Here is an 18,049-nt window from a genome sequence, read left to right on the forward strand (position 1 = left end):
GCAGAACCTTTTTCAATTTACCCAGGATTTTAAAAAACCTTGGCCCATTTCCACTGTATTTTCTGTGAGTCTGCAACTTGAAACAAAACATCTGAATGAGTATAAAGACCTGCAGTGTAAGTCATTTTATTGTCTGTAATGTGAAACTTTATTTACAGATAAGTCCTCATAACATAAGTCCACACATCAAACATAAAATCCACTCGCATACACCAAACATGACCAATAAAATTACAGATCAAAACCACTGAGGAAATAAAACCCACTAAATTGAAATAAGAAAGGAAAACTACAGCCAAAAGATAAAAATACCGTAAATAAAAACATACACTGAATATGATCTTTCAAAATAACCATAAAAAAGAAATAAGATCACCTGTAGCTGTTTAAAATGCTATTGCATGTGGAACAAAGGAGTTTTTTTAGTCTTTTACTCCCAAGTCTTGTGGTTTTGTGTCTCCAGCCTGAGGGAAGCGGTTGAAAGTCTTTATAAAGAGAATGGTTCTGGTTTCCTACGATGCCTCTGGCTCTCCTCACCACCTGCTGCTCACCTACAGCAGGTACAGAGGGCTGTGGGAGGCCACCTTCACCACCCTGCTTAACTTGGTAGAATCTTTGGTTCCAACACTTCAAACCAGGAAATAAAGAAAAATGTTAAAACTGATTCAATAAAAGACTTTTAAAAAGACTCTGTTCACATTACAAACTTATAACGTTCTAATGAAATACAGACATTGATCTTGGTCTTGGTCTTTTTAGTCCATATTAGCATCAAATTGCAGCTTGTCTAAAACCATACCAACATTTTTGTACTGCTTCACCTGCTGTGTCTTTGCCATTAATTTTGGTGTGTGATGGAGAGTGAGAGGACTTCCTAAAATCAAAATCCATGTCTTTAGTTTTTTCAGTATGTAGGTGCAGGTGGGCTTCATTGCACCATTTGACAGTTTTCCACCACTGGCTCATGATTGTCCTCATCGTCATCCAGCAAACTCACAATAACCTTATCATCTGCAAATTTTAGGATTTGCCTGTTCTCCTACTGAGTCCTACAACTGCTGGTATATGGGATGTACATCAGAGGTAGCAGGACACATCCCTGAGGTGAGCCAGTAAAGGAGAACTGACATTGTGCTGTTCACTCTCACTCAAGTTAATATTCATTTTAAAATCATTCAGCAAGTTCTGAGTTAAAATAGTGTTTGGGTGGTATTGAAAGCAGATTAGAAGTCCACACATAAAAGTCTGGGTGTCTCAGGGCCCTCAAGATCTTCATCAAGAGGTGAAGTAAAGTGATGCAAGCATCCACCACTCCCCTCCCAGGTCTATAAGCAAACTGGGGTCTAAAAGGGCCTGCACCTGGTTTAAAAGATCAGCTTTCACCAGCTTCTTAAAGGAGTTCATCATCAGAGAAGTCAAAGCTACTGGTCTGAGGTCATTCAGCTGTTTAAGAGAACTACATTTAGCCACGGAGACAATGACAGACTCCTTCCACAGCTCATCTGCACCAATGACATGCTGAATATGTCAGGAAACACATGGCTGACTTGCTCTGTACAGTTTTTTAACAGTCTTTCTGTGGTCCCATCTGGTCCAGGACTCTATTCACCTTTAGTTTGTTAAACACTGAAATTGCATCATGTGTCTCCAGTGAACGTAGCCAAGTGTATCTATTAACCACAAATCAGTCAGTAACGTTTTCTGAGAATTATTTGATCATTCCATCTTTGTCACGGCAGCCTGAAAGTCGTCTGTGCAGACTACACAAAATATAATGTTAAAAGCTAATTCAATTGTTTTAGTATACGGCCAAAAGCTTCTCAATACTGTGAAAAAGCATCATAAAAAGCAGAGATTTAAAGTCCATTTTACAGGATTACCAGAGACTTTTTAATGACCATGAAACCAAAGATTTTAAAGTGTAATGCAGGCTTATTGGCGCTCCTAATAGTTTTAGAGAATACTCCTAAAATGGAGGAGAAGGAAAATTACATTAGTCAGCAAAAAGATAAAATCCCCCTCATGTTTTTAACCCTGTTAACATGACGTTTGTGTTTCAAGATGTATCGTAAATAAAATCCGATCAGTACTGTGGATGAGGAATCGGCTGATTCAATAAAAGGAGGTCAGGCAGCAACATGTATTCCACAAACTATCCTGACAACTAGCTGGGTTGGGCTGTTTGCACTGTGAGAAAGTAATGAATAAAAAGCTACTGAAAGCTGAAAGAGATGCTAGCACAAGCTAGCTGGAGAAGTTAGTTAAAGTTGGGAGAGCCCGAGGAACGGTGATGGCGGGAGAGCTGTTAGAAAGCTTGACTCTCTGGATTACTATTTGTGGTGCAAAAAGGAGCAGAATAAAAGGAAGGTGAAGACGTTGCCTTCCCTTCCATTTGAAGGCATTAGAGGCTTCATATGGCAGAAACTGAAATCTTCATGATTTACAAACACCAGATGATTTTTTACAACAGCAGGAGTGACTCTCAGAGCTCAGATGCATTAGTTAGAGGAAATTTGGCCATCGTAAAGTCAAACAGATCAATATATTAGGATAAACTAATTATGTTAATGTTGTCTGGTTTTGTTAAACAACATGATTGTGATCCTGTAGATTTCCATGAATTGAACTAAACTAAGAAAAATGATGGAGCAAGTGAGTGTGGTCTTAAACATTGTTCACTCTAAGACAAAGAAAATATTTAAATTGAACTGGGCTGAGTCATTACATTTGAGGAATAAGCCCTTTTGGCCAGACTTTATCATCAGCTACCATCATTGGATTTTTCACAAAGGACTTCATAATGTAGAATATGATGGTATTAATGCACATTTGACCATTTCTGAACTTTCTGGAAAAACAAAACTTTTTTTGCTGTTGTGCTGGATTGATGACAAAGCAGTGCAGAAACCAGGCCACACCTTATACGATAGAGGGAGAATATTGCTCTTATCTGGGCACTTTAAAGCCTGCACACATTCACCAGCTTGGCCTTCACATAGAAGCACACACATGCACGTACACACATTTAAGCGTTGTCTGCCGTGCTTCGTTCATTTACTCTCTTTGTGTTGCTGAATCACCTCCGTCTGGCTGGATACGTGCAGCTGCCAGGCTGTGTGTGTTTGTGGCAGCTGCATAACTCATAGCCTCATGCCTCCGTTTGGAGGCTCCAAAAACAGCCGTGTAATTGTCTAATCTTCCACAGCAGGTGGTGCATCCAGAAATAAAACTTTGGAAGCTGCAGCTTCTTTATGGTTGACTTTAAACATCACAATGTTTCCATGTTGTCATTTCATGTTGCTTGCAGTGTATCTTGGACAAGATTTTCATTCCATGTGGTGTAAACCATCTTTAAATGTGATCTTTACTTAGTAAACCCTCTTTTTCTCTGTCTCTCCATCACTCCTAATTGTTTGGAGGAATGACTTGTTTTGTATGCTGTGCTGCTGCTGCTCACATCTGTTTATGATGCAGGCTACATTCAGCGTTTGGAGAATACTCTGTGTGGCAGGCTTTTCCCCCCCGATGCCATTCAGGGTGCAGATGTGAACTTTATCCATGAAGCATTAGTCCTGCTTACAACAACAGAAGAGCTGCAATCAGAACAGCTGCTGCCTGCAAACCCAAAATCCAGGAAGCAGGTGCATCATGTCACATCAGATGGAGGGGTTATGAGCTCCAAAACACTTGCAGGATACATATTTTTCCGCTGCAGTGTTTCATATAAAATATAACACTTCTGTAGACTGAGGCTATCTCATTTTTACAACCTGAGACCTGGCAAGTTCTGTACATAGTGAAGTAACAGTGAATATAATAAAAGCTTGTGAGCAGAGGCTGTGGTTACTTTGTTGGGGTGACATGTAGGAAGTTAGATGCACTGATAAGCCAGTTAGTGATTTTATAAATGAAAATGTACTAATGCGATAGTCTGTGTGTGGGCAGTGAAGGCCAGTTGACCAAAGAATATAAAGTACAAAGGTCAGAAAGAGTTTTACATCCTGCAATGCAAACAGCCTCCAACATCTGTAAAGAGTTAGCAGGAGTGTTCATATAAATAACGTCACCATAATCAATGAGAGGTAAGACGGTGGCTGCGACAAGTATGTTAAATATTTAACCCAGACGTGTTTTTAACGTGTCACGGATTAGGCTGGATGTCAGATATAAGAAGGAAGCATGGCAACTAAAAGTCCGTGTAATTTTAACAACAGAAAGGTAACTATAACAGTTTATGTGGTTGTGATGTGCCTGTGTAGATGTTGGTAGTGCAGATGTTCCAAAAAAGCAGACATCAAGGGCCCAAGAGCAGCACAACAGCTGTGAGTCACATAGAACAATACTGACATTCAAAAAACGGCTGTAATTGTCATTTTCTGTTGAGGATGTTACACAATTGGTGATTAGCATTTATGGATGGACAGTATCCAAACTGCCCAAAGAATAGCCACTAGGACTCCATGCTGTGATGAGGCAAAATACCACAGAAAAGTCAATGCGGGGTCCGAATAAAATAAAGATGGAAATGGTCTCTTAGCCGACATGTTCATTCAGTCCATCAACTCAAATATATTCATGTTCAGGACAAATAAGTTTAGTTTCTATCATTAGCTGCTGTACTGCAGCCTATTGATTGTTTTGCCTTATTGGTGTTATTAATCTTGTTTTATTACATGTACAGTATCCTGATTATTTTATTTAGCATATGGCTTTATAGTCTGTGATCATATGGACAATATGTTATTTGTGATCCTGGCTGCAAACTAATTTTCCTTTTGGGACAATAAAGTTACTTTGACTTTTTACAGCCATTTAGGGGACAAGATTACTTTTTATGGAGGACCAGGAGGGTCTTTGAAATAGCAATACAGCATTTTGATGATAATAAATTGCTAAACAAAAATAGATTTCTAAATATACATTAAATTCAACAATTAATTAATAGAAAAAGAAATCAAATTTCAAAGTGTCACATAATTACACATTTTAAATTTAAATATTAAAGAGGAATTGCATGTTGAAATAATTATTCATTGTTAAATACTGTGATTTGTAAATGTATTTTCAAGTGCTATTTTTAAAAGGAGAAAAAAAAACACCATAAATTTGGTTAAAAATACCTTTCCATTTCATAAATTTAAAAAGGTAATTCCCTTCTCCATATTTTCTTTTTCGCCTACATTTTTAAATCCTTTTTGTTATTTAATTTCCTCAGTGGTTTACCCTTTCCATTTAGCTCTTGTGTGACACTTTAGGGCAGTAAAAACCAAGTTTAACCAATCATTGCGGCTACTAGAATAAAACCAGATCTCTCATCGGTTAGACAGCCACAGTCTCTGTCTTGCATCTCTGATTTGGCAAAATAACAGCTCGCTAACAGCTAGCTTACTACGTTTACAGACTGCTGCAGACAAGCTGAAACTCTGAAGCATTCGTTCAGCATTCAGAGTGTGAGTTTCTCTTAAAGTTTGATGAGGTTGAGTTGTTATTTTATGTGCATGAAGTATTTTTTGGAAATTATTGATGAGTCTCTGGCCAATTTTGGCACAACATGGTAAGGCTCAATCTATCATTGCTTGGAAAGACTAGACCGTTGATTCTTCTTTTATACCTAATCGTGACACCCTCACCAGTTGCCATATAATCTGCTGGCTATAGAATTTTCCAGGACTCGTTACTTGCAGTATATATTTTATGTTTTCTGGTTTTCTTTGCCTCTCTCTAAACATTTTTTCAGTGTGCTGCTGGCACCTTATTTCATTTTCTAAATGAGTTTAAGCTGATCAACAAAGACACTAAAGATAATTTCTTTTGACTCTCCTCTGTTAAAGGTTTAGAGGAATTGACTAATTATAAATTAGTTTTCACTGAACATGTATTGCATTCTAGAAAGTTTCCAGACTTCTAGAAAAAAAATTTATAAATGATTCTATAGTGTGAAGATTTTTCCAACTAGAGGTTATATTTAAGTATTTACCGCAAAACAACACAAATCTTAATGTCATCATAGAAATTTTCATAGAAATCACACAGCAAATGACAATTTGTACTTCATTAAGCTTTTTTAGTTTTTGTTCAGTGATTTTGATAAGTTTAGTTTAATTTTTATTTAATCACTATTTTATATTAGTAACTGTCCATGTTCTGCACATAAAATCAGTCATTTATAAGATATTACGGTGAGGCTTTCTGTCTTTGTGTTTGAATGCAGCGTATTTTTAGGACTTATTTGGTATGTCGTTCGCGGAGTGATTAGGACTCGGGGACTTCTCAGTGCCACGGCAGCCTGCGCACTGCGGCGGAGGGAGACGGCATCCAAAAGAGAAGGCTGCTGCCTGGCTCTACTTTCCACCGGCATCATTTGCGCCTCACAGAGAGGAGGTTGGTGAAGTGTCACCAACGGCTGCGTATTGTTTTAACCTTTTACACCGAAGAAAATAAGCCCCTTTGATTTTCATCTGTACGGGGTGACGCTTTGTCGAGGTGCTCTGTGAGACGTTGCCTTGTGAAGTTACCTTATGACCGTTCCTCGTTGAAATTTAAGGATAGTTTGTTAGCCAGGTAATTTTTTCCCTGTCACTGCAGCAATAGCTAACGGTAACAACTGACGAAGGACACTTTTTTTCTCGTTTGTAAAACAACTCCTTTCAGCCCCCTTCCCTCGCCTTTAACCCATCTATTCTGATTGAATCAAGTCTATAAGCGTTTCATCTTCTGAGGACACCCGACTGACAACGCCAAAATGGGGGTAAGAGATTCGTTTCCTTGTGAAATACTTTGCTAATATGCCGTCAGATGTGGTTTGAGTGTCTAGATTTAGCACCGTAAAGGTAAGTCATGTATCCGTTGAGGAAAGGGTTAACAGGCATGAAGGCACGGGCATGATGTTAGAATGACATTGAAACGGTGGGATAAGTGTGACTTTTCTATGCTAGCTGTAACCGTATGACAAACTGTTAAACCTTATTCCTGCTGCGTGTATTTTCACTGCCAGTCAAACGGATCTAATTGCTCTCGGAAAGTCATCACATTAGGAATCCGCCATTTATAAACACCAAATCCATGCTTTTTATGATAACGACTGAGATTAACGGATGAAAGCGGGGATGCTTGTTGCCTGGACACCGTCCTTTTTATTTATTTATTTATTTTTCCTGGAGAACATGCGCCAGATTTGTGAGTCAGTCCGTCGCATCCAGACTCCAGCCGGTGCAGTAACGTTTCCTCATCAAGTATCTCAGCAGCCTCCCCGCCTCAAACACTGCTGCTGCCCCCCCGACCAAGCATCACAATGAAGTTGCTCCATCATATAGCCATTTTCACTTACGCTATAACACTGACAGGGTGGGGACATCAGTTCATATATAAACGCTTGCTTTTCCTCTCCATTTAAAACACGCCTTGGTTATCTTTAAGCTGTCGGGGGTGTGCTACGCTGTAACGCTTTATGTAATGTAACGATTTAATTGAGCAAGAGAGCAGGCCTGGTATTACACATAAGCGATTAATATGTCTTTAGCTGGGGTTGGTCACGAATAGGCGGATAGATGCGCAGTTTTATATGCGCCTATAACAGAAATCCGCGTCTCCGGGGCAAACTAAATGCACAGATATTCAGAATTGTGCACAGACGGGTCAAATAATTTATGAACAACATAGTTGTAAATTGCGCAATTGGGCACTGTGATATTTAACCTGCTGTTGGTTCAAAAGCGCAGCCCAGACTGCGGAATTTTATGGCATTCCTCCCTGCCTGGCTGCAGAAACTCCCTATCTAATCCCAGTGACAACTGCTCCTCTCTTCAGCTATTGATGAAGGAGAGGGACTATGAGGTGGTGATTTCATCATATAATGTGGAGTATGCGAAGTGTGAAATCCAGCTGGGTGTTGGCAGGGACTCAGGACCATAGAGGCTGGGATTTTTCTTTCTTTTTTTTCCTTCTTTATTTTGTGCACCCCCCATTTGGTGCATTTTCATCCAAACATTACATAATGCAACAGTGGGTCGTGTTGCTTTGATTGACGATGAGGGGCACAGTGAGGATGAAGAGGCAGCTTAGGTCTGGGTATCAAATGAGTACAGGCAAGTGCGTCAAAATGGTTCCCCAGCGGTGATCAGCCTCGTTTCTAAGCCCTCACTTCTAAAGAAAAAATGACTGATGTGTCCTAAAAGGAAGTTGCTACCTCCAAGGGGAGAGACAGTCTGACACTCATTGAATTTTACCCAAAAGCCTCACAGAACCTGCCTGATATGTCAGGTCATGAAGGACATCCTGTTCCAGGCTCTAAATTTAGACATTATGATGTCATTCTTACTGGAAAATCACTGTTGCATTCCTGTGTTGTTGTTAAAAGATATCACAAGTGTCTGCATTCAGTCAAGTTTAGTATTATATTTATGAAATCAGGCTAACTTGCAGTGTCGGAAACTCTGGCTTTGTTTCCTCAGTGAGCCATCCTTTCCTATCAAGCATGATGGGCAGTGGTTTCTCCTCTGCTCCACATCGAGCTTTGGGGGTGGGGGGCTTGGGATGAGAGTGTGCTCAGTCCACTCGTGGAACAGTGCCGCTCTGTCACGGTTTGTAACTCTTTCCATTAAATCGCCGGAGGGAGACACCGTACACACTCTGACTACTGTGTCAAAGAGAGGAGGAGGGTGGCGTGCTTGTGCATTGGGGATGGAAACTCCCGTGTTCTGGCTGTGATTTACCATCAAAGGGGTGGAGCGGAGAAGCGGGTGAAATGGCCTGTGATTTGTGGGGGGGGGCAGGAGAGATCAGGGGGAGGTTCAGTTTTCAAGGCAACTAGGGCCATTTGATCCGGGCTAATCAATTGATAGGGACTGATGCTGCAGGAGTCAACGATCCGGTTGGGGGTAAGAGGGTGGAAGGCACGGATTAAACAAAGGTCAGCTGCTGTTGACAGGTCCTGCAGTTACTAACCAAGATGCTGTTTAAAACATTAGATGAAGGAGGGGAGGGGGCTCAGAGGCCTTTATGGTGAGTCACCTTGAGAAGGGTGAATACTGGGAAAGATGGAGGAATGGGAGGAATACAGGAAGAAGTGCTGGAATGCTTCTCTTGTGTTGTAATGGCACAGAGGATGGAGTGATGGAGGATGAGGGAGAGATGAACATTGAGATAATGTGGAGAAAAAGAGAGATGCTCTGATTAATGTATCCACTGTATCCCAGAATGCATTTGGTGCGGAAGCTTCGAGAGGAAAACCAATCGCTGCAGGGGCTGCATAGTGTGTGTGTGCGTGAGACAGGCAGCTCCCTCTCTTTTATAACTAAACCCTCTCTCATTGACGACATGTCATCCATACATGATGAAACTGAGGCTTTGAACTGTATCTCCTGGCATGAGATTTCTACAAAAGGATTACATCACAGTTGTAACAGGAAAAGGTCAAATGCATGATTAAAAAAGAAAACAAGTATATATTGTTTTTGTTTTTTTTTATAAAGTAATAATTTGCACCATTTTAAATGTAATAAAGCAAATAAGTTAATAACCTGGAAATAATGTAATCAAACCCTGTTGTTGGTGAGCAAACTACACAATAACTAAAATTAATCTCTGAGAAATGCAATCTTATTTATGTGTTGTTATGTTATTGGTTGCAGTTATTATATTTTCAAAAGCTCATTTTTATGCTAGGCAACTAACCAACCAGTAGTACAATAACTCTTTACATTATTGCCTGAGAAATTTTATATTTATGTAAGTCATCACGTTTGGATTAACTCGGTCCGAAACTGTAGTACTACTAGCTGCTAATTGTTTGCTGGTAGGCACTGCTTTTGTGTGGACGCAGGTAAAAGAAAATTACGAGTCTTTCTTTGTGTTAAAGATTTATTTTCCTGAAATGGTAAACAACCCCCTAGTGTTTGACTCCCTACAACATTAATGGCTTTATTACATAATGGCCAAAATTATTATATTATTGGTATGTATTACATTATTGGTTGCTACAGGTCTGCATCCAGTACACCTTCATGGTTTTCCTGGATTTCTCATTCACATCCATCCTTTGCACCTCCCTCCTGGCTCCACAAAACTCGAGATGGCAACAGCCGTATGACAGACTCTAGGCTACAGAATGGTACCCCTCAGACTAATGGGTCACATCATGGTTGTCTCCACCTTGTATATACAGGTGGTGTTTGCATTGATGTGACAATGCTGAAATTTTGGCTTTAATATTATTAATTAAAGGAAGTTTAAGGTAAGTTAGAAAAATTGCTTAGAAGAGCACATAGACGGTGTGATGATGTAAGGAGGCTTGGCTGGTTAACCTCAAAAGTAAACAAAAAGTTTTACATTATCTAAAATGTTGTTGCATGCAGCCAGGCTACAAAACTAATTTCAGGTTATTCCCCATTCAGCGCAAGTTCCAGACAGATTGAGCTTGTTGTAACAATAAAAACAATAACAAGCTTTCACAAACAATGCACTTTACATCATATCTCTGAAGAGAGGTATGTATGCTCTAAAACAGTGGTTCCCAACCGGGGTTCCCCCAAAGAGCACAGGGGGCCCGAGGGTTTGAACATTCAGAGCCAGTGTGATTAATGTCCACACATTGAAAAAGAAAACTCAGGCTATATGTTGTTAATTTACCTTTGGCATTATTGAAGGACAAGACTCACACAGAATACAGTATTTATATTAATAAGTAGTTTTTATAAATGAGCAGAGCTTGCTGACTTTAGTCATTGTTCTCCATGTTCAGCTACATCTGTCATATTCACAGCCTGTACAGAGGACAGTCCCTCAGTATCTGCAGAGTGGAAACAGAGATCTGTACATACACATCCCCTTATAAATGTTAGGAAATACAGCTCTCAGCTCTGTCATTCTTTATAGTGATATCTTTGAAAAATATGTATATTTTGCAACATTATATGTCGCCAGTTGTAATTTTCAGGCTGAAGGTGCTTAAAGTCAAGGGAGCTTTTTTATTCACTACATTTCAAGGATCCCTCGTCATAAAATATCACCAAGGATCCTTTGAAGGACTTTCTTTCTTTTAATATAATTTCAAGGATGCTCAGTGTTTTCTAAGCATCCACGCTCCTCTGTGCAAATCAAAGACAAAGCAGATGGAAGATGGACCAAGGATGGAACAACATACATTTATGTTTTTTTCACATGACCAAAACGTATCATGATGTGTTCCATCAGGAAGTAAAGCAAAGTTTAAATCAGCAATAGAAGTGACAGTTAGATAGCCTGTTAACAACTACCAGTCATTTAACCACCGTGCTGGTTTTTCTCCTGTTCTGTACAGTAGTGTAGTATTCACTGAGGGTGTAGTTTAGTTCACCTGACCCATGCCCACTCCCCAGGTCTGGTTCAAGTGTGTTTTCCAGCTTCAAGGAAGGTATTTTTCCAGGCCAAAGAGCACGACTTGGAATGTCCCATCCTATAAAGGAAGCATCCTTGACTTTGAGAAGCACCATTAGACTGCACAACAGTGGGAGGTACAATGTCAGTAACTATAATTAACTAGCAATATTGTGGTAGCAGTGGGTTCAGCAGGTTGTCTGCCCCTGACTGAAAGGTTGGCGGTTCAAATCCCTCTTCCAGTTAATTTGTTGTGCCCTTGGAGACTTCAGCCATTTTGCCTCCAGTGTTGCTCACACATGAATATGAATGAATGTTTGGTGGTGGGCGGACGAGCCGTTGGCATGCATTGGCAGTCATGGTTCTGTCCGTCTTCCCCAGGGCAGCTGTGGCGACTCTTGTAGCCTACAAACATCAGAATCCGATGTGGACCGAATGAATAATGGGTTCAATGTAAAGCAATCTGAGTGCCTAGAAAGGTTTTATATCAGTCTAATCCCTTATTATTGATATATGTATTTGGATATAGGTATTTTAAATATGTATTTATTTGGTATAAGTAAAAGACATATACTTGACGGATAATGACATAAGTGTTAACTGCAAAATGGTGTGTCTGCTGTTTGTGAGTAATCAGCCACTATCAGAAACAGATTCCACTGATTGTTGTGAAACATCCAGGCAGCACAACCTAATCAACCCAACCAATGAATCTGTGATTTTAGCTCTAGATAACCACATTTGACCTCTAATGATTGTGCTGTATAAGCAATGTTGTATGTACTCTATTTGAGACAGTATGAATTTGCCATAATATGCTTAATGTGCAGTTTGAATGTAGCTTTATGTACGCTATATATTGATTTGAAAGTATTTTACAATCCACCAACCCAACAATTATATAATTTAATCAGGGGTGTTTAGTTTTATTTTATTTATTTGGAGGAAAGGTTAGATAAACTCCATGCATAAGTAAAATGTTCTCCTGCTGCAACAACAGTGAAGTAATTCATGGTACGGAGAAAATGACCTGAGCCATGTTTGAAAAGTGTTCTTTAAATATTATGATAAGCCCACTATATAGTCCTCCACATTCATCGCCCTGAGTGAAGGATGAAAAACAGAGACAGAAAAAATTCACGCTTGAGTGAAATTCACTTTTCCTTCTTTGTCTGATAATGACAAAGAAATGTACACATGATAATAATCAGTTCTCTAAGGTCCATGCTCGCCACCTCCAACACTTGTTACTGTCTTTACTTAGAAACACCTCACCTCAGAGCAGCAGTTATCTTCAGTAAAATTGGTTAATAATGCTTTGTTATCACCAACAATATGCTTCCAAATTAAAAATAAGGCTTATTTAGTAACCTTTCAGTTAAATATGAATAATGTCAGGTGTCTGATATAAAGAGGAACCTAGACTGACCTTCAAACCTATCAGAGAAGAATTAGGAGGGAAAATAATAAAACTGGAAAAAGGAATAAAGAAGCAACTATGTAAAAGTTAGCTAAGTTAATCTGGTTGCCAGGCAACAGCAGAAGGAAGATGTGTGACTTCAAACACTTTACAGCAAACTGTTTCCATGTAATTTGACATCGTTTGAGAAACTTGTGAAAATATTGCATAATGCCTGTGGCTCACAGCGCTGCAGTTGAAAATAAGTCAAATGAACTGTTCAAGTGAATGTCAACAGACATTTATCAGCTTCCTGCACAAAGACGCAAGAATTACATAACAGCCTTAGCATGTGAGATGCAGGTAATCACAAGTATGTGTACTAAGCTTTAGGGTTATCTTAACAGCTGTTGTCATTTATCCGTTAATAGTTGATGTAGATAGTGAGAGATTAAATGTAACCAGAGAAATAACATCAGATCGAAGTATTTGCATTGACATCAGCAGCCATATGCTTATTTTTAATTAGCATTAGTTTGGAAGTGATGTGTGTCGGAATCATATCTGGTTGAATTGATTCTGCTGATTGTAATAGTTTGAAAATTGTCATATTTCAACAGCTTATTAAGCCAAACCCATGGATGACTGACTTCTGCATTGCTCACCATCTATGCTTGGATTATTTTGTTTGGTCTGTACCTACAGCTTATAATATAACAACAATCATTTATGGTATTGGTAAAATCAGTTATTTTGGGGTATTTATTTTTGTTTAATAGGAGCAGATTACGTTTGACACAAAAGTGGAAGAAAGAAGAGTTCACATGCAGCAAAAACTATAAGCTTTTCATAACTCGGAGATGACTCCAACCTCAGGTTTAATATGTGCAGATAAAATTCCACTAAAGAGACATAGCTGAGCTGACTCCACCTGAGCTGCCACCTTACTGTGGTTTGTGCCTCCTGAAGATCCTAGGAGCTAAGTTGTCGGAGGGCTTTATGCCCCTGGTAGGGTCACCCATAGCAAACATGTCTCTAGGGAAAGGAGCATGCAAACAGACCCCTATGTTGAATAAAAACAGTGGGTCACTGGGATCCCCCTTTGGAGCTAGGCCTAGAGGTGGGGCATGGAGGCAAGTGCCTGGTGGCCGGGCCTTAGCCCATGGGGCCAGGACGGGCTCCGCCTGAAGAGGTAACATTGCCCCCCACCCCCTCTCTGTGGGTTCACCACCTGCTGGAGGGGTTATAGGGGTCGGGTTGAGTTGAACAGTGGCTTGCTTAGGCAGCTGCCCCCGTGACCCAACCCCGGATAAGCGGTAGAAAGTGGATGGATGGATAGCTGAGCTGAGTTTAATCTTTACAAGAAAGTTGAAATCTGATCAAACTCAACTTTAATGTTGAGACCTGTACTTTGTTGTCCTACATGTTAGTTTTTATGGCTTGTGTGCAGGTTTTGAAATTTGTAATGCAGCTTTTATGCAGAGAAACAGCCTAAAGAGATTCTTACTGATTTATTTGGGTTGAAACCACCAAGCAGCTGTGGCAACATGACCTTAGCCCACACAGTTTGTGATATCGTATGTTATTTAGTTGCTTTTCTGTATATGTTCTCTTAGTCATGGAGTTTGTTGTGTAATTGTTGAAGTTGGTCAATATTTCATTGATACCAGCTCTCAATTTGGCTCCCTCTCCAGTTTCCATCTGTGTGTGGTGGTGTGAGAAATTACATTGATCTGCACTGCTGCAAATCACTGATCACCGTTCTCCAATCTAATTGATTCTCCTCTCTGGTCAATGCGGCAACCATTTCCTGAAATCCAGAGTGATGTCACTTTAACATCACTTCCTGCTGCTGGGCTTCTGCAGGGTGACTTATGGATCTCAGGAACTTGTGCATATTCTTTGCACCTTAGGATGTGAAAGAAAGGATGAGAGCAATATTACATAACACAACTTCACTGTAACTAATTGAAGTCATGGGATGTATCAGTGATGGACAAGGGCTACAAGAGTACTGGCAACTGGTCCACTACTTTGCAACAGTGTGGGAACAGTCATATAATTTTAAATATGAACAAGGCAAAGGAGGTCATTTTTGATGTTTGGAGGACCAGGAAGCCAAACAACCGCAAGAGAGGAGGTGGAGATGGTGGAGGACTACAATTTATCTGAACAGACTGGAAATGCGGCACTAAGTCTGTCTACGAGAAGGACAAAGAAGGTTCTTTTTCTTCAGGAAGCTTAGGACTCTTATTGCATGTCTTCTCCTAAGTCTGTGGTGGAGAGTTCAATCTCCTTTACAGTCATCTGTGATCAACTCTGGAGTCCCTGGAGCTGATAATGCAGAGAAGAATTATAAAACAGCTGCCGAACACGATGGACAGCACTGCACATCCTCTACACAAAGTGTGTTCAGTGTGGGACTCATTCTGCTCCACTGCAACAAACACCACAGAACATCGTTCCTCCCTACAGCTATAACAGTACATAATGACTTCTTGATGGTGACAATTGACCACTGAATGAAAATAATTTGTTAAATGACTGCTGCAAAATTCATTTTCCCTCTATGGTTAACATATTCTGTTCTTTTCTATCAAAGACATCATTACAACATTTTACAGGCTCCAATCCCTTCATCACAGTTAATCTCAGTTACTAAGATGGGCTAATGAATTGAGTGTTGCTAGGAAACCACAAAGCAGCCCTTTGGAAGTTGATTATGTATGTCTGTCTTCATCAGCAACATGTTATTTTCTCTCTCTTAAACATGCTGAACTGAGAGAAACACTAGTTCAAGACAGAGAACATATAATTGTTTTGTTTCTGTCATAATCGATGGCAGCAGCCTTTCGAGTCTTTGTAAAAAATTTTACAGAATCAAATCATATTAATCTGCTATCATACTGTGGTTCTTATTAGGGCTGGGCAATATATTGCAGATACGCAATGGATTCTGAGAAGTTTTACGTGCGATATATAAAATATCTATATCGCGAACATCGAGTACAAACAGACACGGGAGCCTTTTAAGCGTCTACATGTGATTTTCTTCATAGTTTAGCTTCTCTCACTCACAACAGACAAACAGCTCACTCCCCCGCCCATCCAGAAAATTCTCCTTCACACATGCGAGTTGTTTCAGGAGAGACAAGAAAGAAGCATGGAGTATGCACCTAGCTAGCAAGCTAGTTCACGATAGTTAAGAGATGAAAGCTGAATGCTTGACGTCCATTTTAACCAGTAATACGCCTCAGAAATACGAGGAGACTGAATATCAGCTGTGTGTGTTTCCTGATGGACATGAAGATCTTAGTAAACCGGGGCAGGAAACTCTTCCAGCTGCTGTTATTATTAAATATGAGCTAATCTTAAAGCAGATATTTTTGTCTGTTTTACAGGTGGTTGATGTGACATTTTCAAACATATGCTCTCTCTCAGCTGATGGGAGCGTAGCTCACCTGTGTGTGCACACTGCATGTACGACATGATACCACGTCATTACATGTCAACATGAAAATAAAATAACATCTGGCTGTTTAGTTTTTATAATAAAAGAACAAAATATAAACCTGTTGTAGAGAAAAGGGGACCTTAGATTACTTCTGTTGTGTTCTGGTGCAGAATTAAAATAACCTAAATAATAAAATAAGATAATATTTTAATATAAAATAATTGAATGAAACAATATATTCAATATTCATTGAGTAATCATAGAAAATAAAATAAGCTTGATCTTCTAGGGTTGGTGGGAGTTGGGGCCCCCCTCTAATGAAATGGTCGGGGAAACACTGGGTTTTATTAAATGTCTGAGTGTCGGTAGTGTTTGTTGAAATGGAAAAATTACCATAAAGATAAATTTACTGAAATCCTACTGGTGTCTTTTTATGCATGATAATGTTTAATTCAATATTTACACAGTGATTTAGAGATTTCAAAACATCGGGATGTATATTGTGTATAGTGATAAAGCCAAAATATATTGGGATATTAGTTTTAGGCCACATCGCCCAGCCCTAGTTCCTGTCTGTGTTTATCACAAGTTAAAACAGCATCATCACACACTCTGTGGCGACTTTCGTCCAGACTGTCTTCATGATTAAACCTCAGGGCAGATGAGTAGAGCAGAGCACAGAAACAGATGGGCAGCCTGGAGGGAGGAAAATGTAAACAAAGTGGGAGGGTGAGGGGAGGCACTGATGATGGAAGACCCCTCTTACTCTGTGTGTGTCTGTGCGACAGGCAGTCCATCAGTATTTTCTGGGTCGGTCACTCTGATCTGTGTGATAATCCATTTCTTTGTGTGCAGTACGATGATCCTCCCACTGTGGCACAACCAGAGTACTACTCCACAAGAGGCAGTACACCAGTCTGATCCTCCATTCAGAAATCAGAGCCAGCAATGTAACGTTCTGGCCACTAGAACATCATCAGATTTATCTGAAAAATAGGCTAAATACCACATACAGAACATGGTGAAATACCAGATGAATCAGTGCCAGCTAATACTGGACCAAGGAGGCTGCTGGTGTTAGTGTTAGCCCTATCTCCCCATAGTTAAGAATCCTTTAAAGAATTCCTGGATCCACCCCCAGTGTTTAATAACTAGTTCCTTATTCCATTTCTGAGATATCCAGTATGCCGATATTTTACAAGTCATTTGGCCAATAACCAATAACCAATATTCCCCTCTCCCCCCAAAATCTAATTACAGAGATTATCTAGTTTCCTCTGTTGTGGAATTAAAATATGGTATTATTCTGCATACTCTTTGCATTTGCTAACAGGCCAACATTACATATATATATATACATATACATGTAACATACATATATATATATATATATATATATATATGTGTGTGTGTGTGTGTGTGTGTGTGTAAAACTGAAAATAATGTCATATTCACTCCTTGTGCAAAGTAAGAAAAAAACTTTAGCTCTTATGTACAGCATGTCAAATTGAATCATGAGAATAGTTTTTAAACAAAGCAAGTAAAATATGTGCATCCTTCTTAAAACAGACTTGGATTATTTTCTCACTGCCTGTTATTTTATCGGTTAATCATATAAATTGAACGGCCAACATCTGACATTTCATTTTGAAGCCGATAACGATACTGATATTGTGCCGATTCTGATTGGTAGAGAAACATCTTTATTATCAATACTCCCTTTGAAGATGTTTTTCTACTGTAGCAATTTGGTTTTCAGGTTGTTAGCTTTGATTTGAGGATCTATTTCCTAACCCAACTGAACTAGGATGCACTAATAAAATGTCCCTGACATGCTGACCAGC

The 18,049-nt window shown here is 39.5% G+C and overlaps 1 protein-coding gene across 1 annotated transcript in view; it reads left to right on the forward strand.

The window, feature by feature from the left end:
- The first annotated feature begins 6,342 nt into the window (after nt 1-6,342).
- atp1a3a (ATPase Na+/K+ transporting subunit alpha 3a) overlaps nt 6,343-18,049 on the forward strand; it is a 29,765-nt gene continuing 18,058 nt past the window's right edge. The window contains exon 1 of the mRNA XM_042012129.1: nt 6,343-6,748. Coding sequence (XP_041868063.1) covers nt 6,743-6,748 — 6 coding nt within the window. The 5' untranslated portion in view covers nt 6,343-6,742. The remainder of the gene's footprint in view (nt 6,749-18,049) is intronic.

Source organism: Melanotaenia boesemani, chromosome 17, assembly GCF_017639745.1.
Source record: "Melanotaenia boesemani isolate fMelBoe1 chromosome 17, fMelBoe1.pri, whole genome shotgun sequence".
NCBI classification, from domain to species: Eukaryota; Metazoa; Chordata; class Actinopteri; order Atheriniformes; family Melanotaeniidae; genus Melanotaenia; species Melanotaenia boesemani.